We start from the raw sequence: 25,604 nt of genomic DNA, 5'->3' as shown, positions 1-25,604 counted from the left end.
AGTTTAACTGTAGTGCATTATGTGCCTTTGCACCATTCAAGCCAGTCATGACCCTGCTGCATTGGTCTGATGAGATGTTACGGTGTAGTTAATCAAACTCTTCTGCACACAACAGCTTGCTGTGGTTGTTTAGTCTTGTCTGAATCACCCATACATCCACACGGCATACAATAGATCTGATGAACAATGCCTCAGACATGGAGGATTAGACAATCCCTGCTTTATAGTTTAATTTTTTTTCAAATATTTCAGAGTTGTTTGAGAAAATACAGTTGTCTAGCTCAACGACATTGCTCAATTGCAAGGAAAGCTGCTCTGTTTATGCAAAGAATACAAGAAGACAGAATTTTGGTAAGAAAAGAACTCTTGAGTCATCAGGATCCGATGCTTATTAGTACATATGACTCAAACACAAGCACAAGTTTCCGTGAAAACCAGCGATACTGTGGTGGCTTACTCTAATGTTTTGAACTGTTTTACACAGAGCTACTTTAGCATAATGCTTTGTTTCCTTTTTTTACGGTAGGATAGCAGCTGGTTTACTGCACAGATTTGCAGTTTTGCGTTGATCTTCTCTAAACTCGGCAGGAAATAATTAAATAAAAAAAATAACAACTGAAACATTCGTGCATACAGTCACGTTCCCACTTAAACCAGTTTCACCAGTGGGTTCCAATCCACTGTTTTACACACTAATGCAGTAATTATCTCGACCCGTGACTGACAGCGGTTTTAACATTAATTAAAAACTTTTCTCTTTGCCTGCCTTGATCCAGACTCCACCCCCAGTCATCCCTCTCAAACGACCCCCGCTCAGAAGAAAGTTCCCAGCAGCGCCTCGTCTCGACAGAAGGACAAGGTCAATAAGAGGAACGAGCGAGGGGAGACTCCCCTTCACATGGCTGCCATCCGAGGAGACGCCAAGCAAGTCAAAGAGCTTATAAGCCTCGGAGCTGATGTCAACGTCAAAGACTTTGCAGGTATGATGCCTTGGGGGGATGGTTACTTATCATCATTCATCTTCTTTTTATGAAAGATTAATAGAACAAGGATGACTGAAAGGTGCTTTTGTAATGTGATTGATGGACACAGAGAAATTAAAGTGTATGAGACATTGTGGGAAATAATCAAATATATTAAACTTTGTCCCTGCTTCTCCTCCAAAAGAAATGATGGAGATAATAGGATTTTCTCCAACTAAATAATGCCACCTACCTATGTCTGAAGGAGAGCACCTCCCTGAAATATCCATTAATGAGGCGAGGAAAATTAAGTTCAGTCTGAAGACGCTGCCAGATTTTGGGTAATATTGCCAACAGAGTTTTATAAATTGGCAAATTATACTTGTGAGACATTGATGCTATTTGCAGCAACTCTCATGTGAGACTTAATTATCATCTCTCACTCGTACGAAGACCAATACAGGGCCAGCTTGTATAGAGAGAGCAATTATAGACTGAAACAGTCTCTAATACTTTCCCACATTGCAGTATTATGTGAGGACTGTCAAACACATTCCCGTCATTAATCTCAGGTGAGGCGTTGTGCTCAAGTTTGATTTGCCCAGTTTACAACTTAGAGCAACATGCTCTTTGGCCACACTTTTTTCGTACTGCACTGTGTGTATACTATGGGTTAAATATGTAATAAGAAACTAAACGTCTTCCTTATAAAGTTTTTATCAGTTACTGTGTCATATTTGCATGATACTCTATATGTGCTTTTACTTTTTTTATATGCAGCAAAGTTGCCACCCAAAAAAACAAGAGCAACAACAACAAAAAAATTAAAATAGTGAAATGACATTTGGGGTTAAGGTTAAGGTGTAGACAGTCTAGGTCTTAAACTCAGGGAACCACTGGCCAATAGGCTGAAGTCTCTTTGAATCCATAAAGCATTCAACCAGAGGGATAACCACGCTATTCAGTCCTGTTCAGTTTGTTACGACCATGTGTGTATACACAGTGTTTTTGCTTGTGTCATTTCATGAACGGATGGTGATGGTGTCTATATTCACCAGGTTGGACTCCTCTTCATGAAGCCTGTAATCTTGGCTATTATGATGTGGCCAAGGTCTTAATAGCAGCAGGTGCTGAGGTCAACACACAAGGTCTGGATGATGACACGCCGCTCCATGATGCCTCAAGCAGTGGCCATAAAGATGTAAGAACTTTGAACATATGTATCAGAAAACATTATGCGGATTTACTATATTCAAATATTTACAGTATACATATAATGGTAATTACTTTTGTCCCCTAACCATGAACTAATAGGGTAAGTATTTTCATACGTCACAGTAGGAACATCTTACCGACTTATTGGGAAAACTTTTTCAGTTTCTATAAAGGACAGTAACTTCAAGTAGGCTGTATTGATTTTCACTTTTTCTATTTTTTAACGGTGTCACTGTGATTGGATTCATAATTGCAATTCTTCTGTTTACTCAGATTGTGAAACTGCTGCTTCGACACGGCGGTAACGCCTTCCAGGCGAACAAGCGTGGTGAGCGCCCCGTGGATGTAGCCGACTCTCAGGAGCTGGAACAGCTGTTAAAGGCAGAGGTGCCTCTGTCAGACCAAGATGATAGTTCGTCAGGTATGCAGAGAATGCTATGGGGTTATCTCAACAATTTTTTGTTATCATGCTCAATATAAGCGTATAACAGTTTATCATAGCTTGATGTACAGTTGTATTCAAAATAATAGCAGTCCCACATCGCTAGCAATGAATCACTGTTTTTGTCAGAATTTCAACTTCTACACCTTCAAGTAAGTTTTTACAAGGTGTAGTAAAGGTATTGAAAACCAACCGGATGACGTCAATGCTGCTGATTCTGTGAGTCATAAACTGAAAAAAGTGTGTTAAAAAAATAGCAGTGCTGAGTTCAGTTAGTGAAATCATTGATTAGGTGAAAAAAATGGGTGTTAAACAGATGGCCCTTATTTAAAGACCAAGGCAACTTACGCTGTATGTGCTGGCTGCGCATTTGTCCTTGAAAAACACAGTAAAATGGGTTGTTTAAGACATTGTTCAGAATAAGAGCATTGTTTGATTAAGAAGTTGATAAAAGGGGAAAACCTATAAAGACCTACAAAAATGGCAGGCTGTTCAGCTAAAATAAAACACTTTAATAACAATATCATAATATCAATAATATCAAACACTGAGCTGACCTCAGACGAGTGAAGAAGAAAAAGAAAAACGACTGTTTGAATGGATCGGAGAATAACCAGCATGGCACAGGTTCAGACTGTTGTGCTACTCAAAATATATTCCGAAGGTTTGCTGGCCTGATTTAGTGCCTTTAAAATGTAATAATGATGTCCTATCAGAACCTAAACAATCACTTGGCTGCTTCTTTTTTTTTTGGAAAGTATAGTGTGTCATTGACATTGTGACTTTTAAACATCGATCCCCTCTGTTCTGCAGAATCTGAAGACCCACCATCTGTAAACCCATCCAGTGTTGATGACAACATGGAAGACTCCGATAACGAAAAGGACTCAGATGGTAAACCAGTAACAAAAGCATCGTCATCCGGGACTGGTTTGGATGAGTATGAGTTCAAGGATGAGGAAGAAGAGGAGGATCTCAGTAAAGCCCTGAATGACAGACACATCCTCCGGCGGGAACTACGGCAGCGAGAAAGGGAGGACAGAGATCGGAATCATGTGGCAGGGAAGCAGAGCTGCAAAGGGGATTCCGCCTCAAAGCTGAAAAGGCAAAAGACGTCTCGTGTCCATTGTAGCTCCGATACCTCCAGTGATGAAATTGAGAGCCTCTCGGAGAAAAGGAATTCTCCCACCTGCTCCCAGAGTTCTGAGAGTGTCAAAACAGACCCAAGGTCTAAAAAGGACAGTTCTGAGCAAAAGGACAAGGGCAAACTAAAGAGGAAGAGCAAAAGCCAGAATAAAAACAAGGAAAACCAAGAGGATGGGAAAGAAAACAGCAAAACTTTGGTTCTCTCTCTTGCAACAGTGGCAGAGAGCACAGAAAAGGGTCGTGAGGAAGATTCCTTTAAGATGTCATTCAGTCCTAAAGATGATTCATCGGTCCATCTCTTTCATTTATCATCCATTAAGTCTCCAAAGCTGAACCACAGCCTAACGGATAAACAAACACCGCTCAAACAGGAAAATGCTAAACTGTGTATTTCCATCAATGACAGCTCATGTCCAGTTGATGGTGTCAAGTACAACCACTACACAGACACAGACTACGGCACTGAAAGCTCCAGTGCCAAAGGGTATAAACACAAAGAAAAAAGTAAACATCATCAGAAAGACCCCAGCGTAGATGGTGACGATGTTCATTCCAGTCCTCACAAGGATGGCAGCATAGGAATCAGTATCGACAGCACCGAAGGCGCCTTACGAAACAGTGACTTGGATGGTAAAGTAGTGAAAAAGCATAAACTTAAACACAAGGAGAAAGACAAACACAGGAGAGAATATGAGGCGGAGCGGGGCCGCCACAGGCAGAAGGAGGCCAGGAAAGATAGTCACAGGAATTTGGAGTTCGACAGAGAGTTCTGGAAAGAGAATTTTTTCAAAAGTGATGAGACCGATGAAGCTCTGCCGGTGAAAAAGGAAGGTGAAGACAACAGCTCGCTTCAAAAGGCCTCAGATTCGTCGCCTATCAAAGATGAGAGAAACGCAAAAGAAAAACAATCGATCGGCAAGGAGAAGAGGCTGAGAGAGGAGCGTGAAAAAGACAAGGTAATGAGAAAAGAACGGAAGGACGCTGCTGGTAAAGAGGAAAAGGTAAAGGATTCAAAGCTTTGCGAGCGTGATGAGAGGGTGGACTGCTACGGCGCAGGGCGAATTCCTGAGGAGACGCTACAGAGCAACAGCTTGAAAGAAGAGACGGAAGAGAAACTCATAAGTGGAGTCACAGCTGATCAAGAACAGCTGGAGCCCTCTGAAAAAGGCTCACGTGAGAAAACTGAAAAGAAGCTCTCAGGAAAGGAGAAGGACTCGGACAAAATGGAGAAAAAGCATCCTGACAAGGAGAAAAGGATTAAAACGGATCACAATGACAAAGCTGAGCTACAGAATTCAGTGGATCGCTGGAAGGAAAAAGAAAGAACGGGATCAATTTCATGTCTCTTACCCGGAGATAAAAACTTTAAAGACAACGAAAAGCTGAAATCTTTATCCTCCACGAAAAAGCAAGAGGACAGCAGAAAAAGTAAAGATAAGTTTGAGAAACGTTCTGATAGGGAGAAGCCAGACAGGGATCACAATGTTGGGGATCACAAAGAAAAGGAACGCGCAAATTCTGACAAGAAAGCAAAACCTCCAGAGAAGACCGCAGATCATAGTAAATTTGACCGTTCGAAGGAAAAGGACTGTGACAGGAAAAAGAGAGATAAAGTAAGAGATGGAACTTCCTCCAATCTGAAGTTACTTTTAGAAGAGAAGAAGAGCTATCTGTCTGACAGCGGCAAGTTTTTATCGACAAAATCAAAAGATGAAATTGTTAGAGCGCCGGAGAAGGATCGAGACCGGAGAGAACGAGACAGAGACTCCGATAAACACAAGGACAAAGATAAGGAGCGGCACAGAGACCGCTCCCAACAGGCCAGAATCAATAAGGCCAAATCGAGTGAGACAGATGGAGACAGGGCCAAATCAAAAGTCTTACCAGCAACACGAGACACCAAGCCCAAAGAGAAAAGGCTTGTGAATGACGACTTGATGCAGACGAGCTTCGAGCGCATGCTCAGTCTTAAAGACCAGGAAATTGAGCAGTGGCATCGGAAACACCTCGAAAAAATCAAACAAAAAGAGCGAGAACGGCTCAAACAGCGGCCTCTGACGGATGCTGGGAAATCTAAGCTTAAAGACAGAACAAAGACGGAACAATGTCTAAACAAAGACCTCATGCGCTCAAAGAGCTCCGAAGCCTCCGACGCACACGGCAGAGAGAGGCCTCCGAAAGACGGCAGTGGATCCAGAGCGATGTCGCTGGATGGAAAGAGTTTGCCCACCATCAGTGCCAAAGTCATGTCTGTGGTGGAGAATTGTCTCACCAGATCACCAAGACCGGAAAGCGAGCGCTGCAGCCTCATGTCCAGATCTGTGTCTTTGGTTTCTGTGGCAAGTTCTGAGGATTCATGTCAGGCGACATCATTAACGCCCAGACACGTTGAATACGACTCCGACATGAACTTGGAAGCTTCAGACTCTCAGCCTGCATTCCTCCAGTCTTCCCTCGTCATTCAAGCCACGAGATCGCCGTCCGCCCACGACAAAGATTGCAATAGCGCTCCCGACGGCTCGCAAAGTAATCGGACGCCGTTGTCTGGCAGACACGATTTACCGTACCTCAAGGCTATTCTGGATGAGGATGCCAACTCATCGACTGAAAGCAAAGCAGTTGAAAACGTGGCAAAATATAGCCAGCCCACTGAGGAGCTGAAAACAAGAGAAGGCACAGCGGAAACGGAGACCTTGACCAGTCAGCAGTGTCCGAGTTCAATTTCTGATTCACTCATGGGACGAGAAGGCGGCCCACCACAAATTTTAAGTCAAGACTCTGAGAGTAAAACTCTCGCAGTCCCAGAAATGACTGGCTGTCAGACGGGGTCAGCAGAGCAGAAAATTCTTTCCTCCTCAGATCATCCTGTTTCAAGGGATTTCCATTGTCTTACAAAGAACGCACCAGCAGAATGCAACAAGGATTCTGATCAACCATCGATACATACAGTTTGTCTGTCAGCTGAGCTGTCAGCATTTACGAACACACAAGCCTCACAACTAATAGAAGCAGTCACAGTTCCAGAAACTGAGAACTTGCCACAGACAGAATTGAGTGGCACAGATATTTCTGACTTTAAAGACAAAGCTATGGGGATCGCTGATGGAGCAGAACCAGAGACGATGGAAACCGTTTCAGAAAGCTTCGGAGCAGACGGTTTAGGAAGTCCTGTCCCATCCACCAGTTCGCACGTTCCCAGCTCCGCTGCAGGGGAGTCACTGCTGTGCTTTGGCACCATGAGGTTAGAGGGTGAAAGTTCTCAAGGGGATATAGATGTGAGTGACCAAGACTGTAAGAAATTAAGACATCTCGCTGACACTGCAGGTTCATGTGTCGATGCTCAGATAGAGCAAAAGGACAGTTTGCCCCAAGCATCGTCCCGTAGTGAGAGCCCTGAACACAAAGTGGAAGAAATGACTGATGTCCTGCAAAGCTCTGAGAGCTCTAGCGCTGTGGTTTCTGATACAACGGAGGGTTCATCAGTTGAAGGTGGTCTGACCACAGAGGGCTCCAGTGAGTCCAAAGACGAGGCCACGTCAGAGCCGATGGACGTGACCCCTGCCGACGACAAGTCAGAATCGTCTTCATCCAGTGAAGAGCAGAGTCAGAGCACCGTCCAATCAGCAGGTCCGACCAACTCCAGCGGCAGCACCTCTGGGAGCTGCTCTCCACAGTCCGGCGACCGGGATTCAGATTCTTCAGGGGCCAAGGTCAAACTTCGTTCTGCAGACGAGGACATGGACATCCACGTGCCTCACCCACGCAAGAGAAAGATGCCTAAAATGTCGATCTCACAGTCGTGCCCCATGAGCCAACAGGAGAAGGAGCGAGGCCAGCAGTCTTTGGCTGCTATCGTGGATTCTGTCAAGCTGGAGGAGATTCAGCCCTACCAGACAGAGAGGGCCAACCCTTATTATGAATTCTTGCATATCCGGAAGAAGATCGAGGAGAAACGCAAAGTGTTGTGCAGCGTCACGCCCCAACCGCCACAGTATTATGATGAATACGTCACCTTTAATGGATCCTATCTCTTAGATGGGAACCCACTCAGCAAGCTCTGCATACCAACAGTAAGTTGCTTTTCATATCTGTTCGTGTGATCGTTTTATAGGATACCAACATAAATTTTGATATTCCTCTTTAAGAAAATTAATTATTTGGTAAAAATTAAAATGGTTAAAAAACTGATAAGATTGAATCCGATCAAGGTTAATGTGACACTGACTTGAATTTTTAGATGGTGGCAATTACTTTTACTGTATACAACACGTTTCTGAACTATTCTCTTTAAATATGTCAAAAATGCATCAATGTTTAAATTTGGATAAATTTGCCAGAACTGAAGTTGGAACTAGAATAAACAAAGTGTGCTCAAGACATCTTTTTTCTAGTCTGAAACATCTGTGTGGTGCTCAATGAATATGAAGTGCTGTGCTGAGAAAATGTTTTGAAACGTCTTCCTCTCCATCTTTTGAACAGATAACACCTCCACCATCGTTACCTGAGCAACTGAAAGAGATGTTTAAACAACAGGAGGTTGTTCGTATGAAATTAAGACTGCAACACAGCATTGAGAGGGTATGTGCGCTTGCTTCTTAGACGTGGATTTGTTTGGGGGGTCGGGGGTGATTACCTCCAGACATTCTGATGCCACTTTTATTCTTTACAAAGCTTCATGAAGCTGCTTTATACGCTTTATATATTTCCTAAATACTTAAAACATATCAGCTTAAGATCATGAACACCGAATGTAAGTTTGGATTCGCAGTATTAATTAGATTCATTTTGCTTCTTTCCATCAGGAAAAGCTGATTGTTTCAAATGAACAAGAAGTTCTACGAGTCCATTACCGGGCAGCTCGAACACTAGCCAATCAGACGCTTCCTTTCAGTGCCTGTACAGTTTTGTTGGATGCTGAAGTCTACAACATGCCCCAAGACATCCAGGTAAATGGCTTACAGAAAAGGTCAGGGTTTACACCGCAGTGGTTTTGGTCTGTTGTTAAAACTTGTTGCTTCTTGTCCGCAGAATGACGATGGCAAAACATCAGTGAGAGACCGATTCAACGCCAGACAGTTTATGTCCTGGTTACAAGACGTCGATGACAAGTTTGATAAACTAAAGGTAAGATGTCTGAATTTTTTCTGCCCATCTATCCATCATGTTTGATTTATGACGTGAACTCAACACAAAGTAATGTATTTGTTCTGATTTAAACAATAAATTGTGTTATTTTGACCATTGCAAATTTACAATCTGCACAGAATAAGGCAAAATACTTGTGTTTTTCAGCCTAAAACTATCTGTAATATTTACTAATAATCTACAAAAACACATACTAGCAAAGAAAAACATCTTTCCATTGAACCTCTTTCCTTGACTTATCGATTTTGTTCTAATTCAACTTGAGCTGATAATTGTTGATATATTCTAATGACAGAACAGGAACACTTTAGCTCCAAAAATAATCCCTGTACGCATACTAAAAATGCTGAAGTCTGCGTAGTGGGCCAATAGATGCTATTGAACTCAAAATGAACTGAACAGACTAACATCACAGTAGTGATGCAGAAAATCAACACTGAACCCTAGTACACTCGACAGTCTGCAGCACCAGCAAACATAGACAGCCCATTGTTTTTTGTTGCTGTAGGTTTTCATGTTGTTTATGTGAAAATAAAGCAGGAAGTTTAACAGATATTCCTGACACTCAGCTCTGACATCATTTTCAGAGAAGTTGCTTTCAAACTGGGCAAAACAAACTTCAAAATATTAGACACTTGTTTTCAGATTTTTGCATTACAAGAATATTTCAACTTGACCCCAACATTGAACTCTCCTTATGCTTGCTAATTATTTTACAGTTCCTTTTGTGTTTTTAGTCCGCAACCAAGATCCTTCCTGCTAATGCAATAATCCATGACTTGCGTGGTTATAATGAAGTTATGTGATTGGTGCTAGATGAGTATTGTTTTCTCCATTCCACACTAGTCAAGTAGCAGCCAGCTGTTTCTTCTGGGAACAGCACACACAATCAAATTTGTGGCCCTGGTTTTAATTTATTATTAGAAATATTGGGTAGAAAAGCTAAACTGATTTCATTTTTATTTTGTTTACTGCATCTGTAGAAGAGACTTGTGGATTCCTCTGTTGAGATAAAATGTTTGTGCAACTACTACTTCAGCTGTAAGCTGAATGTTAACACATAGTGGAGCTCGTTCAGCGGGTGCACCACATTCAACACTAAAGTAGCTTCAAAAAAGTGTGTATTGCTACATGAAGATGATAATTTCATATCCAGGAGATAAACTTCCCCACACAACCACTGAACAATGGAAAAACCTGATCACAATTTTAAAATGTCTGGTCTAACTGACTGGTTTTGAAGTAAGTCTTTGTGCTTTTCTTTGTCTTTGTGAGAATAACCTAAATGAAAACATCTGGATGGATTAAACAATAATCCCATGCTGTTTTCCTGCAGACCTGCCTTCTAATGAGGCAGCAGCACGAGGCGGCGGCCCTGAACGCTGTGCAGCGTCTGGAGTGGCAGCTCAAACTCCAGGAGCTGGACCCGGCCACGTACAAGTCCACCAGTATCTTTGAGATCCCCGAGTTCTACATCCCGCTGGTGGAGGTCAACGACGACTTCGACCTCACCCCGATATGAACCTCGGAACAGACGCCGCTTTGCCCCAGAAGCAGCCGCACTGCAGATGCGACAAACAGCCCACACAATGGAGGAAAAGGAAATGTGAAGCACTTAGAATGTGACGGTAATATGAAAGAGCACTTAAACACGAGACAACTAAGCTCCTGATCTCTGTAAGAGCAGAATGTCACACCTGTCATGCGGAAAGACTGTTCCTTAAACAGAAAAAGGGGGTTCAGGATTTCGGAAGAGCAGAGACCAAAAGCTGGGTCGGGGGCAGTTCGGGGAGCAAAAGCGAGAAGCGACATGTTGGGCGACGGCCACCTGCTATGGCTCCTCAACAAGCAGGGTCACACAACGGAAAGATTTCAATTGTTCTCAAAGTGAGTGTTCATACATTGTGTACAGACTGTGCTCTTAATTTTTTAACTTATTTTATACATAAACAATTGTGCATTTGTAAATAGTCATGTAATTATTGTTTTAAACTTGTAAAAAAACAAATAGATATTTTGATTGTAAACTCGTTTTGTCTCATGTTTTAATGGACCAAAGTTGGTTTTTATATCGAGTGTCCTCCTCGTTCGTGATGTTCTTCTTGTTGTTGGCTTAAAATCTTAAGCATGTGTTGGCTTCTGTTGTGTTTTTGTTTTTTGTTTTTACCGTTTCTTCCTTCCTCATCTGGAGTTCCACGCCACAGCTGGTGTTCTTTGACTTTGGCAATTAAATGCTATGCATGCATTGCGTTGTTTGTACTTTTTTCCTAAAAAGCTGTACTGTGGACTTAATTGTGAGGTTTACTGAAGTGTTCCAGCTCTTTTTTTTTTTTTTTTTGACATTGTGTTCTGTCTTTTTTGCAGCCTCACTCATGTGTTGTCCATTGTGTCTCGCGCACATTAAAGTCTGTTGTGGCTTCCAAGGAAAAACAACTTACTTTTACAGTTTCAATGTGAGATCACAATAAAACCTATTTTTTCAACATAATGCCTTTTGAACGATAGTTCTAAAAATGTCTATTTTAATATTTACTTGTTACATGACTTGTACATATTTGTAATATATAATTGAATAAATTTTATTTGTTGTGAAATTAAACAATTCTGCGGGTGTCATCAATGCTGCACAAGAAATTAACAAAAAAACAGGCATTGCGCATTGGGTAGGGCTGTCAACTCAGTTATTAATCAAATCAGATCTATCAAATGATATTGATTTGTGAAAATGTTTTTTTTTTCAAGAACCGAATAGAAAGCTCACTTGTTCCACAGATGTGGGGTTGTTTTTAAAATAATTGCAGGAAACAGCTGTCTGGACTTTCTTCAGTCTGATCTACTGTAGCTCGGATCACATTTTTCATCATGAGTGTTTTCAGCCAGCAGGTGTCGCTGCACACAACTTTGCATCAGAGGTGACAATAGACAACGCATCAAATGTGACTGATGTAACAGGTCTCTATTATATGCAAATTAAGTGACAAATATTTATGGTGCTGATGATATATAATTTAAATTATTCCCAAGATGCATTGTATAATATGATATATAATTTAAATTATTCCCATGATGCATTGTATAATATTCATGGAGGGAAAACGTTTTCAAACTATTTTAGCTGAATTAATAATTTCATACATGTTTTGCTGGTCCTTTTGAACCCAATCACTATCAATTATGAATATAATAAACCTATAAATTCATTGTACATCAAAACAACTCCAGAAACTAACATATACACTGTATATACAGCATATCAGATTCCACGCACGATGCTGATTTGTGTCTGACCTGTTTGCCCACAAAGACATCGTTATAAATTAAAAATCCTGTGTGGAAAAAAGGTTACTGATTTTAGTAAGACAAGCACTGGAGGTTTTGACATTCAAACATGTAACTTTTTTAACTTGTACTTTGCGGTATTTTTCTGCTTTATTTGTCATTACAGACTGAGTCACTTGTCTTTAAGGCGAACCAGCCCATTTTAACCCACAGGACTCCAGTTTACTGGCTTTTTTTTTTTTTTTAAATCGCAATAAAGGTTTTAACTTATTTTTTTCCCCCTCGTCTTAGTTGTCTTTTCCTGAAAAGAAAAACCTCTTGTTTTTGTTATTTAAATCGATTTGACTGATTGAAAGAGTGTCAGTGGGTCCACTTTGACCTTCCTCCCTCGAGGTTGAAAGTGAGGCCTGTTGCAGTTTTTTTTGTTTTTTTTGCTGAAGTCTTAAGGAAACAGTGGAAACACCCGTGGAGATAAGGATCACCATCCGAGCAGCTCTTGAGCCGCTTCTTAGTGAGCGGAGGGACGCTTCTCAGCGGGAGGTCTGCTCCACTTCACAGCTCCTCAACCTTTTCTCACCTAATGAGCGCACTTACAAGGGCGCTGATAAGATCGCGGACAAAGGATTGTTTAATGGAAATGGGGGGTGGCGTGCAAAGAAAAGTTTGCTTGTGAAAAGGCAGATAAACAAAGCCGTCGAGGACATCCAACCGAAGTATTTGGCAAAAAAAAAAAAAAAAAAAAAGCAAACAAACAAAAAAAAAAAAGCACACAAACCGAGGTTTTTACGCGCCGGACTTTTACGCACACGACCCCAGCGAGGCTCAGTTACGAATGGCGCCTCGATTATGAAGCAGTGAGGTGGATCGTTGATTCTTGTCCTTTCGTGAAGACAGAAGACCGGTGCTGGTGACCTTAGGCCCGGCGTTTGCCTGCAGAAACATCGGCTAGAAAATGGAGTGTGCGCCTTTAAGGCGGCCGACTGCCTGTCGCGTTCTGCTGCGGAGAGACTGACGCCCTCTGGACACAGTGGACACTTGAGAGGCGGCACAACTCCATCCTGGAGAAGTTCAAAGAGAAAACAGCCACACTGCTTCTGAAAAAGAAAAGCTGCGAGCTCGTTAATAGCGTCGAGGTGAGTCTGAGATTCTAATTATCACCGATTCGTTGATTTCTGTCCTCGGTTCTCTTGGCGCTACGCGTAAAAGAAAGTTTAGGTGTTCCGGATGAGCGTAAAAGAGGTGAAGAAACACGTTCAGCGCTCAGGGAGCTAATGTTCCTCACATGTTTTCTGTCCCGACATGTGAAACGGAACAATGTGCACCAGAGTGCTGAGGTGTAAATGTAGACTAGACGACGTGATAAAGCGTTAACCTTGGAGAAAAAAACCCAACAAAAAACTAGGTGAAGGAAGCTGATGTTGCCAGATGTGGGTTCTTATTCCACAACAACGTGAGTGAAGCTTTGAATGAAATGCTTCGCTTCATGTCAGTTTCTGCTCCAGTGCCGAAAGTGTACGTTTCACTGTTTTAAAACCTTCTCCTTTTCGTCGTTTTTGCACATTTTAATACAAAGAAAAATACAAAGAAAAAAGAAATCAGTTCCTGCAATCATGTTCATCAAAAAAGTGCAAATCAGGCCCAAAATCAGTCACATTTTTGAGTAATGCTGTGGATTGTTAAATTTATTTTTAGTTCAGATCCCTTTTTTTTCTTCATTTGAGGTTTTGCAAAAACAAACTAGGACCAGGGCCGTTGCTAGGTTAAAAAAAAAAAAAAAAATTCTCTTAGGGCTCCACTCAAACCACCACAGTTGTTCAAATATCTCCTTCTTTTTATGAAATGTGATCTCCAACGTGGTTACAAGATATCCCAAGGAGATAAAAATAGTTTGTTTTATTACTGTTATGTCTGACAAATTATTCTTTTTTGTCTACTTAACCAAATGTTAGCCATCAGTCGTATAAGGTATGTTTAAAAGCTTCAGAAATTCATCTCTTCTCTCTGGGTCTTTTTTTTTCTTTACCTGACTAGAAAACAACTGCAACTCGTCTTTCCCTCTTTGGGAATGTTTGGGATGAAGTTTTGTTTATTTGTCCTCACCCTCACCCTCCCCGGGCTCTGAGGTCCTGTCCCGTGTATTGTGTTGATGTAGGTGTTTCCAGTGCTGTGCTGGTGAGCCGTCAGGATGAGGCCCGGTCAGACGATCCTCCCCCCTGTCGTCGCTCTCCTCTTCCTCCTATCAGGGCTGTCCCTGACCTCCGGCTGCAACAAAGCCCTCTGCGCCAGCGATGTCAGCAAATGTCTCATCCAGGTAACGGACATCAGTGTTTCTCGAAAGACGCTTCGAGAAAGTGGTAGATGCTGAATGTTGTATAATCCTGGTCCCCTAAAAATGCAGTCATATCTGCATTAATCCACATTACTGGAAGTGGCTTAATATGGATTTGCAGACTCTGAAAATGTTCTTTGTAGTTCTGTTTGTTAGACGCCAAGAGGCCAACATCATTATATCCCAATTCAAGTCGGTGATGTAATGTAATTGACAGCGTTTGTGTGTTCCTCCGTCCGTCCGTCCGTCCGTCCGTCAGTCCACCAAATATTTTCGCAACCGTTGCAGATAGAAACATGAAACAAAAAGCACATGACTCGGGCAGCAAAGGGGATAAAATTTAGATGATGACCTTCACCTTGAGAAAACTAGGTCAAGTTCAAATTTCAACTTTTGTACACTCAGGAACCGGATAAGATAGAAAGACGAGGGAGAAGGCCAGTGTGAGTAAGACCATAGATCAAAGCTAGTGCTTTGATCTATGAAAGTAGGTCAGAGTGCCAGCTTTGATGTTAACCTATGCAAGTATGTCAGGGTAAAATGTTGAATCCAGGGGTGTCGTGGGATGTTTCAGTCTGTGACTGCATTGGTTCTTGTTTTTGTGTTGCTATTGGATATTTAAAGTGTGCACACACACGAGCTTTATCCCACTGAGACCCCTTTATTATTGCTGGTCTTATGAACACTGATCTAAACTAAGCTTTTCTGGTGATTAAACTGTGAAATTTCTGTGCAGCTGGAGCCAAGGTCCTGCTTTCACCCTTTAGTGTTACAGCTGTTTTGTGTAAACACACTCCTCTGACTAGAACACAAGCTGAATGCTGTCTGGAGCTGAGCTCGACTTAACAGCAGAAACAGAGCCATCAGGGCTTATTTTCGTACAATTTTAAAGAAGCATTAATCCAGTCTGATGGACTCCGTGCAGAATGGTAGCATTCCAAAAAGGAAAATATCTTTCGTTTGTTGTTGGTCTTTAAGGAAGTCAGTTTTGTTAGAATATCCAGCAGTGGCCAAATTCAAGTTGAAATCTGCCCAGGTCCTGATGGAGATCTGGCAAGGAGAACAAAGATGGAATCTGTTTGGAAGAATGTCGATGCATTCCAACGATAAGCCAAGTGAAGGCTTTTTCCAGGACTGAGCAGAGATGTGAAGTAAATGTCCAGCTTCATGCTCACCTGTCGACCTGAGACACTTCAGATTCTCCCTTTATTCCACTTGAATGTGAGCTTTCCTTTTACGGCTCTACCTTTTCTGTTTTCATTATAACCCATTTGTTGACTTTATGGCATCGCTTTCTTTGTGTCACTTTTTCCCCTCACGTCTGAAGGGTAAAAGGTGGGGGTGGGGGCAGCGGGGTGGCGTCCCATAGTTAACAAGACTTCTGTCAGATTTTCTTGTAGCTTTAAGAGTTCACCAAGACGATGTATTTATTACTGTATGTCGAACTTTGGTTCACCGTTAAAAACACAACACACTCCAAATGGGATGTTTGACAGACCTCAATGTTGCTGGTTTTATGGGGCACCTGTTTCTCCAAGACTCTACTTACAAATTGATTGATTTGTCTGTTATTTTATTAATTGATGATCAAAGCACAAGCTTTGATCTATGAAAGTAGGTCAGAGCACTAGCTTTGATCTTTGACCTATGCAAGTAGGTCAGGGTAAAATTTAGAATTCAGGGGTGTCGCAGGATGTTGCAGTCTGTGACTGCGTTGGTTCTTGTTTCCTGTTACTTTTATGTATTTAAATTTGTGAGGCTAATTCCCATATTTGAATGGATTTCTTAGAACACTTCAGGGCTTTTTGAGAAATAAAGCCTCTGTTTGCAGATTGTTTGGTCTTCTACCTTCTCCCCCCTTTGCTTTCGTTCCCTGTAAATCTTTGAGATCAACAGAATACTGTGGCTCTGCTTGTTCTTCTTTGCTTCCAGTTGGCTTATTCAGGCCGATGAATCATTGCTCAACAAAGCTCTACCCCCTGAGACACTGCCAACACCAACTCGCTCGCTGTCAGAGGCGAGAGCGATGGTGTCGCGAAGGAGAGACCTTCCTGCCTCCAGCCCTCCTGCAGGAACTACGTGTTGCTGGTGATTAGTGGGATCTGCGGTCCAACGCTCGCTTTTTACGCTCTGCTGCCAAATCAAGTCGTTTGTCTGAATTACCCAAAAGCCCAGAGGGTGGGAGAACATAGGAGGAAGAGGAGGAGGGGAGGGGAGGCTCAGGTCAGGAGGAGGTGTGCGTGTCTGTGGGGGGAGGCCGGTTGAGTGAAATATAGAGTTGGTAGGGAATCAAAAGCCGCAGCTCCTTCCAGACTGGGCTGTTTGGCAGGGCGTGGCGGCAGATCTCAAAGCAGCAGCAGGACGAGGAGGCTCATGCTCACGTTCTCCCTGCAGCCCGTTTGACTGACTGATGTTTGTCTGACTGACGTTTGATTGACTGATGTTAAACTGACTCCTGCGGTTTCTGACAGACGTCATGTTGGGACGTAGGATTTCAACTTCCAGTCCTCATTTATCCGCTAGTTGTACCGAGGGTTGAGTGATTATTAATTTTACTGTCTTTTAAGACAAAGAAATGCGATAAATTGTCACATTTGAGAGTCTAGAAACAGAATAGTGTCCATTTTTCTGAAAGAAGGCTATTGTGATTTTAGTATTTTAAATTCATTATAAAACTGATTGTTTGAAGGCAGACAGCAACAATACAGGTGGATGGAGATATAAAATGCCATAAAGTTCTGCCTCTGGATAACTACATTATTCGATGCTTTTCAGTGACTGGCTTTGAATGAAGTTTCTTGTGGCCGTTTTCATTATTTCCACGTCAGTATTTGTGTCACAATTCTTGCATAATGACCAGATTGGATTTATTTGAGCAAATTACGGTAATTTTCTTTTAAATCATCAGAACAGTTTGGTGTTTTTTTGCACAACCTGCTAACAGACAAACAAATACACAAATCAACAGACATGAAAGCGCTGAACATTTGGCAGAGATCAGAAGCTAATTGACTATGAAGTAAGAAAATCACATTCTCAGGAAAACGTGTTGGCTAAGTAATGCTAAGGAAAAAATACTATATTGATCGTTGGCTGTGCCCCAATGTTCCAGGTTTTATATACAGTATATTCATCGTGTAGATTCAATCCTTCAGACAAGCCAATGGGGTTGAGAACATAACTCAAGAGAGGAAATAAATCAATGAACAAAAAATGCTTAAAATTAGTGAAACATGAACTGATTTTGTACTCTGGGATGTCTATTTTAGTTTTTTGTTTTTTTTTAGAGTTCTACGTCTCAGACTCATAATGATTCCTGGGATCAGACGTGATCGGAGGTTTTTCCGGTGATGAAGTGAACTTTGCGAGGTTTGGCCGTCTCTTTCTGGGGGAGTCACTGGAGGGCCTCTATAAAGATATCGAGGAGGAGAAGGAGTATAAAACAAGAACATGAATGAAAGTAAAAGGGAAGAGAAAGGAGTAACATGATGAGGACAGAAAGGGGGGGGGGGTAAGCAGAGAAAAAAAGTCAAAGGAGAAAGGAAAGGAGGAAGAAAGTGGGTTGTTTTGGGGAGAGAGAGAGAGGGGGGCAGCAGCCATGTTCTGTTCTCCAGGTGTTTGCCCCCCCCACCCCTACCACCCTCGCCTCCCTCCTCATTGTGGTGACCTTGACTTAGAGGAATGTGCTCCCTGTTCCGCGTCAGGAGAGAACAGTGAGGGGAGAAAAAGCACCTCCTGACGGGCTCACCCTCTTTTCATTCCTTTCACAGAGGAGTTCTGGGTTCTGATGTTTTTGGATGCTGGAAGAAACTCCATGAAGATATTTCAAAAAATGAAAGAAAAAAAACAAAAATCACATGTGAAAGACAAATATGGATCAAATTTCCCTCCGTTTACAGTCTTGTTAACTCCCCTTTCTTGTGTGACTCACAGTAGAAATGATGGTTTTATTTTACTTGCTTTGGTCTCACACCTGTTGTTGTTGTTGTTGTTGTTGTTGTTGTTGTTATTGCTTCCTGCGCCAACATGCTCACGTTGTATTACGGTCAATATGTCTGAGCTAAAACCAGTTTTTTATCGATGCACCTATTTTTCATCAAAGTGAGAGTCTGAGTGAAAACTGGGCCAATGGCTGAGGCTCAAACACAACCAGGAAGTCTGTAGTTACCTACTGTTATTGCTCGGTGCACATGACCTTGGGGTTGTTGACTTTGATTGGTTTGATTGTCGGACTGCTCATGTTTCTTCCCCCCGGAGAACTTTCCACCAAACTTTCTGACTGAGTCTGCACTTGCATGTGGCCGTTTGACGTGAAACTGGATGCCCTCCGTATTTAACCTGGTAATATCCAGAAGCAATAAAAGGTAAACAAGACAGCATGTGGCCAGTCTTCCGTACACATATCTGGAATATCTGTTTTATTCGACTTCCTAATTTAATGTTCTTGGCGTCAGAGGTAGAGAAAACAGATTCAAAGGAAACTTAGCTCTCAAAAGATTTCTCTGAAATGTGATACACCGAGCTTTTCGTTCGCTGTGGAGCACAGGCAGAAATATTTTACTAGTATAAAAAGTATGGGGAAAAAGAAGAATTAAAAGTCAAATAATCAAAATTTAAAAAAAGGTTTATTGATCAAACATTACATGAAATGAATGAAAGTAAAAGTACTTCACGTTCAATGTCTTAAATATTTATCAGAAGTTTTTTTCATTTATTAGGGTCTATTGAGCATCTGATCGGTTTAGCTGGAGATAATTTTGTGAGGTGCTCTGATAAACCAGTGTGGCTGATTAATTGATTTATTTATTGGTGAATTATTGGTGAATGAATGAGTGAATGATGGGGATAATTTTCAGCTCTTAGCTCGGACATAGTAGCGCCAGTGACTTTGCAACCAGCAAGACTTGGATGGAAAAAATCTCAAACATGAAAAGTACATAATGTGTAGTTAATGTGACTTTATTTATTGACAAAATTGAGATATTGTCTGATTGATTAGGTATAATCTCTTTCCTGCTACAGACTGTGAATATTACACTGAATGTGTCTCCAGCAATCTTGATTTAATACCTTTAATACCTTAATATCTGCTTCATTGGCTGAATGTCATTTGGCTTTGTCCTATAATAATGCAACATTTACATAAAACACTATATTATAATTAAGTATAATTCGTATTTATGTATTTTATTGTGTCCCCCTGCTGTCTGTCTGTCTGTCTGTCTGTCCGCTGAGCCTCAGTCAGACCTCTCGAGGTGATTTGAATTTTAGGATATTCAATGTGTCTCAACCTGCTCTAAAAGCCAGCAGAGGTTTATTCCTCATCACATGCTTCCACATGTAGACAAACTGTCTTGTAATGGCTTGTGTTGCTTTATTATCCGCTGATGTCTTAATGAGACGACTATTTGTGTCTGTCTGCTGTCTGGCTTTTAACTTTGATATGACCTACACTATCACACAGGTTACACTGACGACCTTCCTGTGAATATTCTTATTGTAGTTTTGATCAAAGTTGAATTGAAATATCCTGTTTTCTGCGGGAAGCTCTTTCTATTCCTTAACCAGAACTATTTTGGATCATATTGAGTGAAACACGATTGCAGTTCATTCTTATCATGAGTCAGTTACGTAATATTTCATGGATGATTTGTGGCCAATCGTTCGTTTCTGTTTTGTGCTTCGGTTCTTTATGTCTTTGCGTGTGTTTTCCTGCAGGAGCTGTGCCAGTGTCGTCCGACAGACGGGAACTGTTCCTGCTGCAAAGAGTGCATGCTGTGCCTGGGTAACCTTTGGGAAGAGTGCTGCGACTGCGTGGGTGAGTGTAGCATGTCCTTTATTAGCCGTGTGCTGTACGTTAAAGCCCACCGCAGGTTAGTTACTCTGAGCTTTGAGAAACTGAACATCTGCAGAACAGATCCGTTCGTCGGCAGCGATGGAGTTCAGCTGAGTACACGGGAGTTTGTCAGGTTTGTGTTGGACCGCCGCTTTCAAATGTTTGTAAGGCTTAATTTAGAATGAAACCACAGGAGGGAAGGAGAATTTGAAGTTACTTTAATTAATTCTGACTTAAGATTTTCCTCATTTCATCCCACTTTTAAGACTTCGCCATGTGGAGGTTCCTGCTTCTCGTTTCCACCAACTGCTGTGGTCAGATGGAGGCTAATTGTCTCCGAAATGAGGTTTAAACTTTTAGGATGAGCTGTGGGAGAAGGATCCACATGTGCGCTGTGGTGGTCCGGGTGATTGGTTGTTGTGCTTTTGACATCTTTTATTAAGTCAGAAAATTAAATCCGAAAGTCAGGACAAGTTTTAATACACTACACGTTAAGTTTTGAATATACGTGTATTTTTTTAATGCTTTTTTTTTTAACCTTCACCAGTATGGTACAGTTGTTCACCAGTACTGTCAACAATAATATGTTAACGCTAATGATTAATGTGAAGAAACTAACTAATACATATTTTCTCAAAAACCAACAGTGAGCCTTATAATCCAGTGCGCCTTATATATAAAAATGTTTTAGAATAGGTCATTCATTGAAGGTGCGCATAATAGTGCAGAAAATATTGTACTTAGAAAGGAAGTTTATTACATTACCAATTTCACAATCACTTGTAATAAGACTATAGTATCATCTTTGATATATTCATGGCAGTGAGATGTTGACCATCATGGGATGTAGAATTTATCACCCATAAGGTAGTGCCAGACGCCAGTGCACTGGCGTCTTGCCCAGAGTCTCCCCTGCCTCACGCCCTCAGTCAGCTTGGATAGACTCCCGCTCCTGCGAACTGCTACAGCAGATGAATGGCTATACGTCTCTTACATGTTAAATGTGAGGTACTATAAAGTCCAATGAATGAATGTATAAATAAAAACTGAACGTATTTAATATATCAATAATGTAATCATGATGCACCTTATATAATGTAGACATAGCCTTGTATATGCAATAGAACCAATCTGGTTTAGTTGCACATAATGTGAAAGGAGTAAATAATGAGAAATGAAAATAGAATTGAAAATCAAGCCTCTTATTGATTGTGCGGTTATAGCTGAAGGACTTGTGACACTGGTGACTTCATACGTGGACGCCTGCGTCGTGTCTCCGTGTCGCCTCGCTAAGAGCCCTTCCTGTGTGTGAAAGACAAGACTGTGACTGTAACGCCTTTGACAGCCGAGAAGCATGTGGGCTTAAAAGGGAACCAGTTTGTTCAGAGTGTTGGGTCTCTTATACAGGATGAGTGTCAGGTGAGTGAAGCCAGACGTGGAAGGTGCTTCTGAAAACGTGACATAGTGGGGGTTAATGCAGAGCGGCGCCGAGAGCGGCCTTGTTCATCACAGCGGAGGAAATTAAAGGCGTATTGTTACGTGAATGCCTCCACATGGGCGGCAGACGTCTCCAGGTTTCCACCAGATGAAAGGAGGAAGAAGTCGACCCGCTCGGATGAATCTGACCTTTTCCCGTCAGACTGAGGTGCTGGTGGTGTGTGGCTCCCCCAAACAACCAGATTTGATGTGTAATGGGAGGGTCGGGCGTACTTGAGTCAGAGCAGCTTTGTAGTGGAATTTAAAACGTAGTGATGAATTTAAAAGTTCTGAGACAATAAGACACAGATGGGTTCAGATCTGTGACCCCAGCTGCATAGAAGTGGGACATGTGGGCTCTTTTTGTACAGCGACGGTCCAATAGCTGTGGCTCGACTTCTGCCTCAGAGGTGTACCCCCTCCATACAGGATGGTAGCCCCCTTCTGTACAAGGCAGGACTGGAGTTTGTTTTTTTTCTGCTCTGACCTTGTTTTGTTCATTAAAAGCAAATAACAATGTGATGAAGAAGGATGTTCTTTTGCGGAGCTGTTGTGCAATATTTGTGTGAAAAGTGAGGCCCGACGAAGGTGCAGCAATCCCTCCTCCGGGCTGCGTGAAAGAGACTACAAGCTGCTTTACATGTTGTTTTGTGTTGCTGTGGTCTTTTTGGGGAGGTTTATTTGCATGTTGTTTGGTGATGTTGTGCATGTCATGCTTTTGTTTTTATTTTGTTGTCTTTCTGTGTCTTCATGTGGTTGATTCTTTTTTTTTTTTGTCAGTCATGAATGTCCTTTTTTTTTTTATCCAGGTTTTTCTCTATCTGGTTATTTAGCATTTCCTTAAAATTATGTGTTGTGTCTCTTTGTAGTCTTTTGTGTGTCTTACCTTCCATTTGGGTTCTACCTGCAGGTTCTCAGATCAGCTGTGACAGACAGATATTACTGCAGGTGCTGACAAGGAGACTTTATTAACGCTCTTTCATGTGGATGACAAACACAAGTATCTGACAGAGCGGTGAACTCGCCGCTGCTGTTCCTCGTGCACAGATGTTTCAGTGATGTTTTCATCTCAGATTCCTCTTTTTTTCCCCCTGTACATCACATTGAGGTTAGCATATAGCTTTAAGCAAGTGCAGTTCCATGTTTTGATTTTTCTTTTGCAGTCCTAACTGTTTGACTGCTTTAAGTAAGTTTCCACTCTAAACATGTTATCTGTGCCAAATGTTGGCTACTTTGAAGTGTGTATCTGTGAGTGGTTAGGGCAGCTCGGTGCAGGAGGGGTGGGGAGAACACACTTTTTATGTTAAAGAAGAGGAGGGAGGGCCCGTGTGTACGCTTTATCTAAAACAGCTGCGCTGGCTCAGCGTTTAGCGTGGCTTTTGTAATCCAATTCCTCTGTAAACCTGAGTTCGCCATTATTTGATTTACCTATTAGATATAATTCACTTTGCCTCATTTAAATGGTTATGAAGATCATATCAGGGGATATGGGGATTTGGTCAAGTGATTACTACTGTATTTGGAAATTAAATGAAATGTTTAAAATGATCCTAATTGAGGTGAGATACTCATGACAGCCATGTGGTCGTATGAAGCTATCCATGTGTTGAAATCCTGCGGAAAACTATTTAAATCTCCGTTTAGTGGTGTCTAGTGGTGAGTTTGTGGAACTCCCCTCCCTTGCTGCTAAAAATACGCAAGATTATGAAAAAAATACAAGACTCCACTGCTGTATCCCAAAACCAGTGGAAATAAACCTCCCAAAATGTCTTGGTGTTTAAATTGAGATGAGCAATTTTTGTAGTTTTTAAAAATGTGGGTTTTTTTTTTATCTTTTTCCGTTAGGGATGTGTAACCCCAAGAACTACAGCGACTCTCCAGCCACGTCAAAGAGCACCGTGGAGGAGTTGCACCGTCCGATCCCCTCGCTGTTCCGTGCCCTGACGGAAGGCGACGCGCCGATCAACATGATGGTGGTGTCCTTCCCAGTTGCAGAGGAGCTGTCCCATCACGAGAACCTGGTGTCCTTCCTGGAGTCCCTGGACGACCAGCACCAGAATGTCTCTATTCCTGGCAACAGCATCCATGCCAGCTATGACAACCAAGGTAACACTTCCGCTTCTTAAAATGTTTTTTAAATATATATACATTGTAGATTATTATTTAACATATTACATGAAAGCTGGCACATGAAAATGAAGCATTTTTGCCCGTGCTAAGGATGAGAAAGGTTGCACAAGTATTGGTTTGTTTGTTCGTTGGTAGGAGAACTCAAGAACTACGTGATGGATTTTCATCAGATTTGTTGGGAGAAAAATCTCTGTGTGTGTGTGTGTGTGTGTGTGTGTGTGTGTGTGTGTAGTTGAGTTTAAGCCTTGAGTTTAGGAAATTGCTTGACTGTTAGAACTGTTGCTTGCTGCCATCGTTTTTCCTCTAGCTGTCGAGCTTTAAGCCTCTACTTTTACCCATGAAGTCATAGTCATACCAGTTTTCCCCCAAAGGCAAGCAGTTAAATCATTAAGCTCTTCAAAACATATGGTTGTACTCAGTTTTAGCAAATAAAAGGTATGCCAGCAGTAAAAGTAAGAGGTTGAGGGTTAAAGGTAATCGTTTTAAAATGCTCATATTTTATTTGTTTACCTGTGACTCATTTCCCTTTCTGTTTCCTGTTTATATTTATTCTAGAAAACATGTGCACTGTGGTCTACTTTGATGACTGCCTGTCCATCCATCAGTGTAAACAGTACTGTGAGTCAATGGGAGGATCCAAGTACCGCTGGTTTCACAACGCCTGCTGCCAGTGCATTGGACCGGAGTGTGTGGATTATGGCAGCAAGGCTGTGAAGTGCATGAACTGTCTCTTCTGAAGTGTGCACACATTGGTACCAAACGTCTGGATCGTACCAGAGGACTGAAGGCAGAGGAAACTATGACTGTTACGTGTTGGCATTCCTCAGTTACCTTGTAAAATATTTCCTACACCCCTCCCTCCTCCTCCCCCTGCAAATTTGTTTTTATTCTGCTGTTATTTTTTCACTGTATATTTTTTAGATATATTTTCAATACTGTTTTTTTTTTTTTTTTTTGCTAAAGGTGTATATGAATAATGTATTTTTACAGTTATGGTCTGCTAAATTCCAGTTGCATTCCAAATAAAGAAAAGTTTGGTGACGTGGACTATGAATGTGTTTTAAAATACATTTTCTTCCCTAAGTATATTTTCTTTAAAATATACATAAAAAGCACATCAAATGAGCAGAGAGTAAATGTTTGTCCTGCCACTTGCCTGTCTCATTTTCTAATCTTAGCCTAATGTTGCCCAAGTCAGGAAACACATCATTTCCATAGGAAACAAAGTTGTTATTATACCATTCTGGTCCACAGGTGTTCCAGTGCTCACTGCCAATCCCTTGCAAACAGAGGGAAGAGAACATCGACTGATGCCAATCTCTCATCGCCTCATACAAATGGTCATTGTAATGCAGCAGGGTGTGCTAGCACTGACTCTGATCCCAACTGGCATGCATCAGCAGGTTGCACAGACAAATGAACCAGACGCACAATGAGACCTTGTTTATCTTCTTTTATAATATTGTATCATGACCTAATTTTGCCCCTGCAGCTGTGGGTTTGGAGTAGAAATTGCCAAAAAATGATTCAGCGAGAATGACCAGGAATTTTCTGAGGTGTGTTGGTTTCTGAATAGAAATGGTTTCACCGAGTCTAGTTGAGAGATAAGTGTCATTCAACACAGAATACACAGGCTTGTGTAGC

General features: G+C 41.7%; 2 protein-coding genes across 5 annotated transcripts in view; both read left to right on the top strand.

Annotated features, from left to right (window-relative positions):
* The window catches only part of ankrd12 (ankyrin repeat domain 12), a 33,337-nt gene extending 21,831 nt beyond the window's left edge, over window positions 1-11,506 (top strand). For all 4 annotated transcript variants that reach the window (XM_068340188.1, XM_068340185.1, XM_068340189.1 and 1 more), the window contains 8 exons: window positions 777-980; window positions 2,021-2,163; window positions 2,451-2,598; window positions 3,433-7,835; window positions 8,245-8,343; window positions 8,568-8,711; window positions 8,794-8,889; window positions 10,247-11,506. In XM_068340188.1, coding sequence (XP_068196289.1) covers window positions 777-980; window positions 2,021-2,163; window positions 2,451-2,598; window positions 3,433-7,835; window positions 8,245-8,343; window positions 8,568-8,711; window positions 8,794-8,889; window positions 10,247-10,432 — 5,423 coding nt within the window. In that variant the 3' untranslated portion in view covers window positions 10,433-11,506. The remainder of the gene's footprint in view (window positions 1-776; window positions 981-2,020; window positions 2,164-2,450; window positions 2,599-3,432; window positions 7,836-8,244; window positions 8,344-8,567; window positions 8,712-8,793; window positions 8,890-10,246) is intronic.
* A 996-nt stretch (window positions 11,507-12,502) lies between these two features.
* On the top strand, window positions 12,503-24,949 carry twsg1a (twisted gastrulation BMP signaling modulator 1a). Its single transcript, XM_068341674.1, has 5 exons — window positions 12,503-13,322; window positions 14,342-14,500; window positions 20,237-20,336; window positions 23,676-23,936; window positions 24,516-24,949. The coding sequence occupies exons 2-5, from the start codon at window positions 14,375-14,377 to the stop codon at window positions 24,695-24,697; spliced, it is 669 nt and encodes a 222-aa protein (XP_068197775.1). The 5' UTR covers window positions 12,503-13,322; window positions 14,342-14,374; the 3' UTR covers window positions 24,698-24,949.
* The last annotated feature ends 655 nt before the right edge of the window (window positions 24,950-25,604 follow it).

The sequence above is a fragment of the Antennarius striatus genome, chromosome 18 (assembly GCF_040054535.1).
Source record: "Antennarius striatus isolate MH-2024 chromosome 18, ASM4005453v1, whole genome shotgun sequence".
In the NCBI taxonomy this organism is placed as follows: Eukaryota; Metazoa; Chordata; class Actinopteri; order Lophiiformes; family Antennariidae; genus Antennarius; species Antennarius striatus.
The sequence above is the reverse complement of the archived record's forward strand: the minus strand, read 5'-3'. Positions and strand labels throughout refer to the sequence as shown.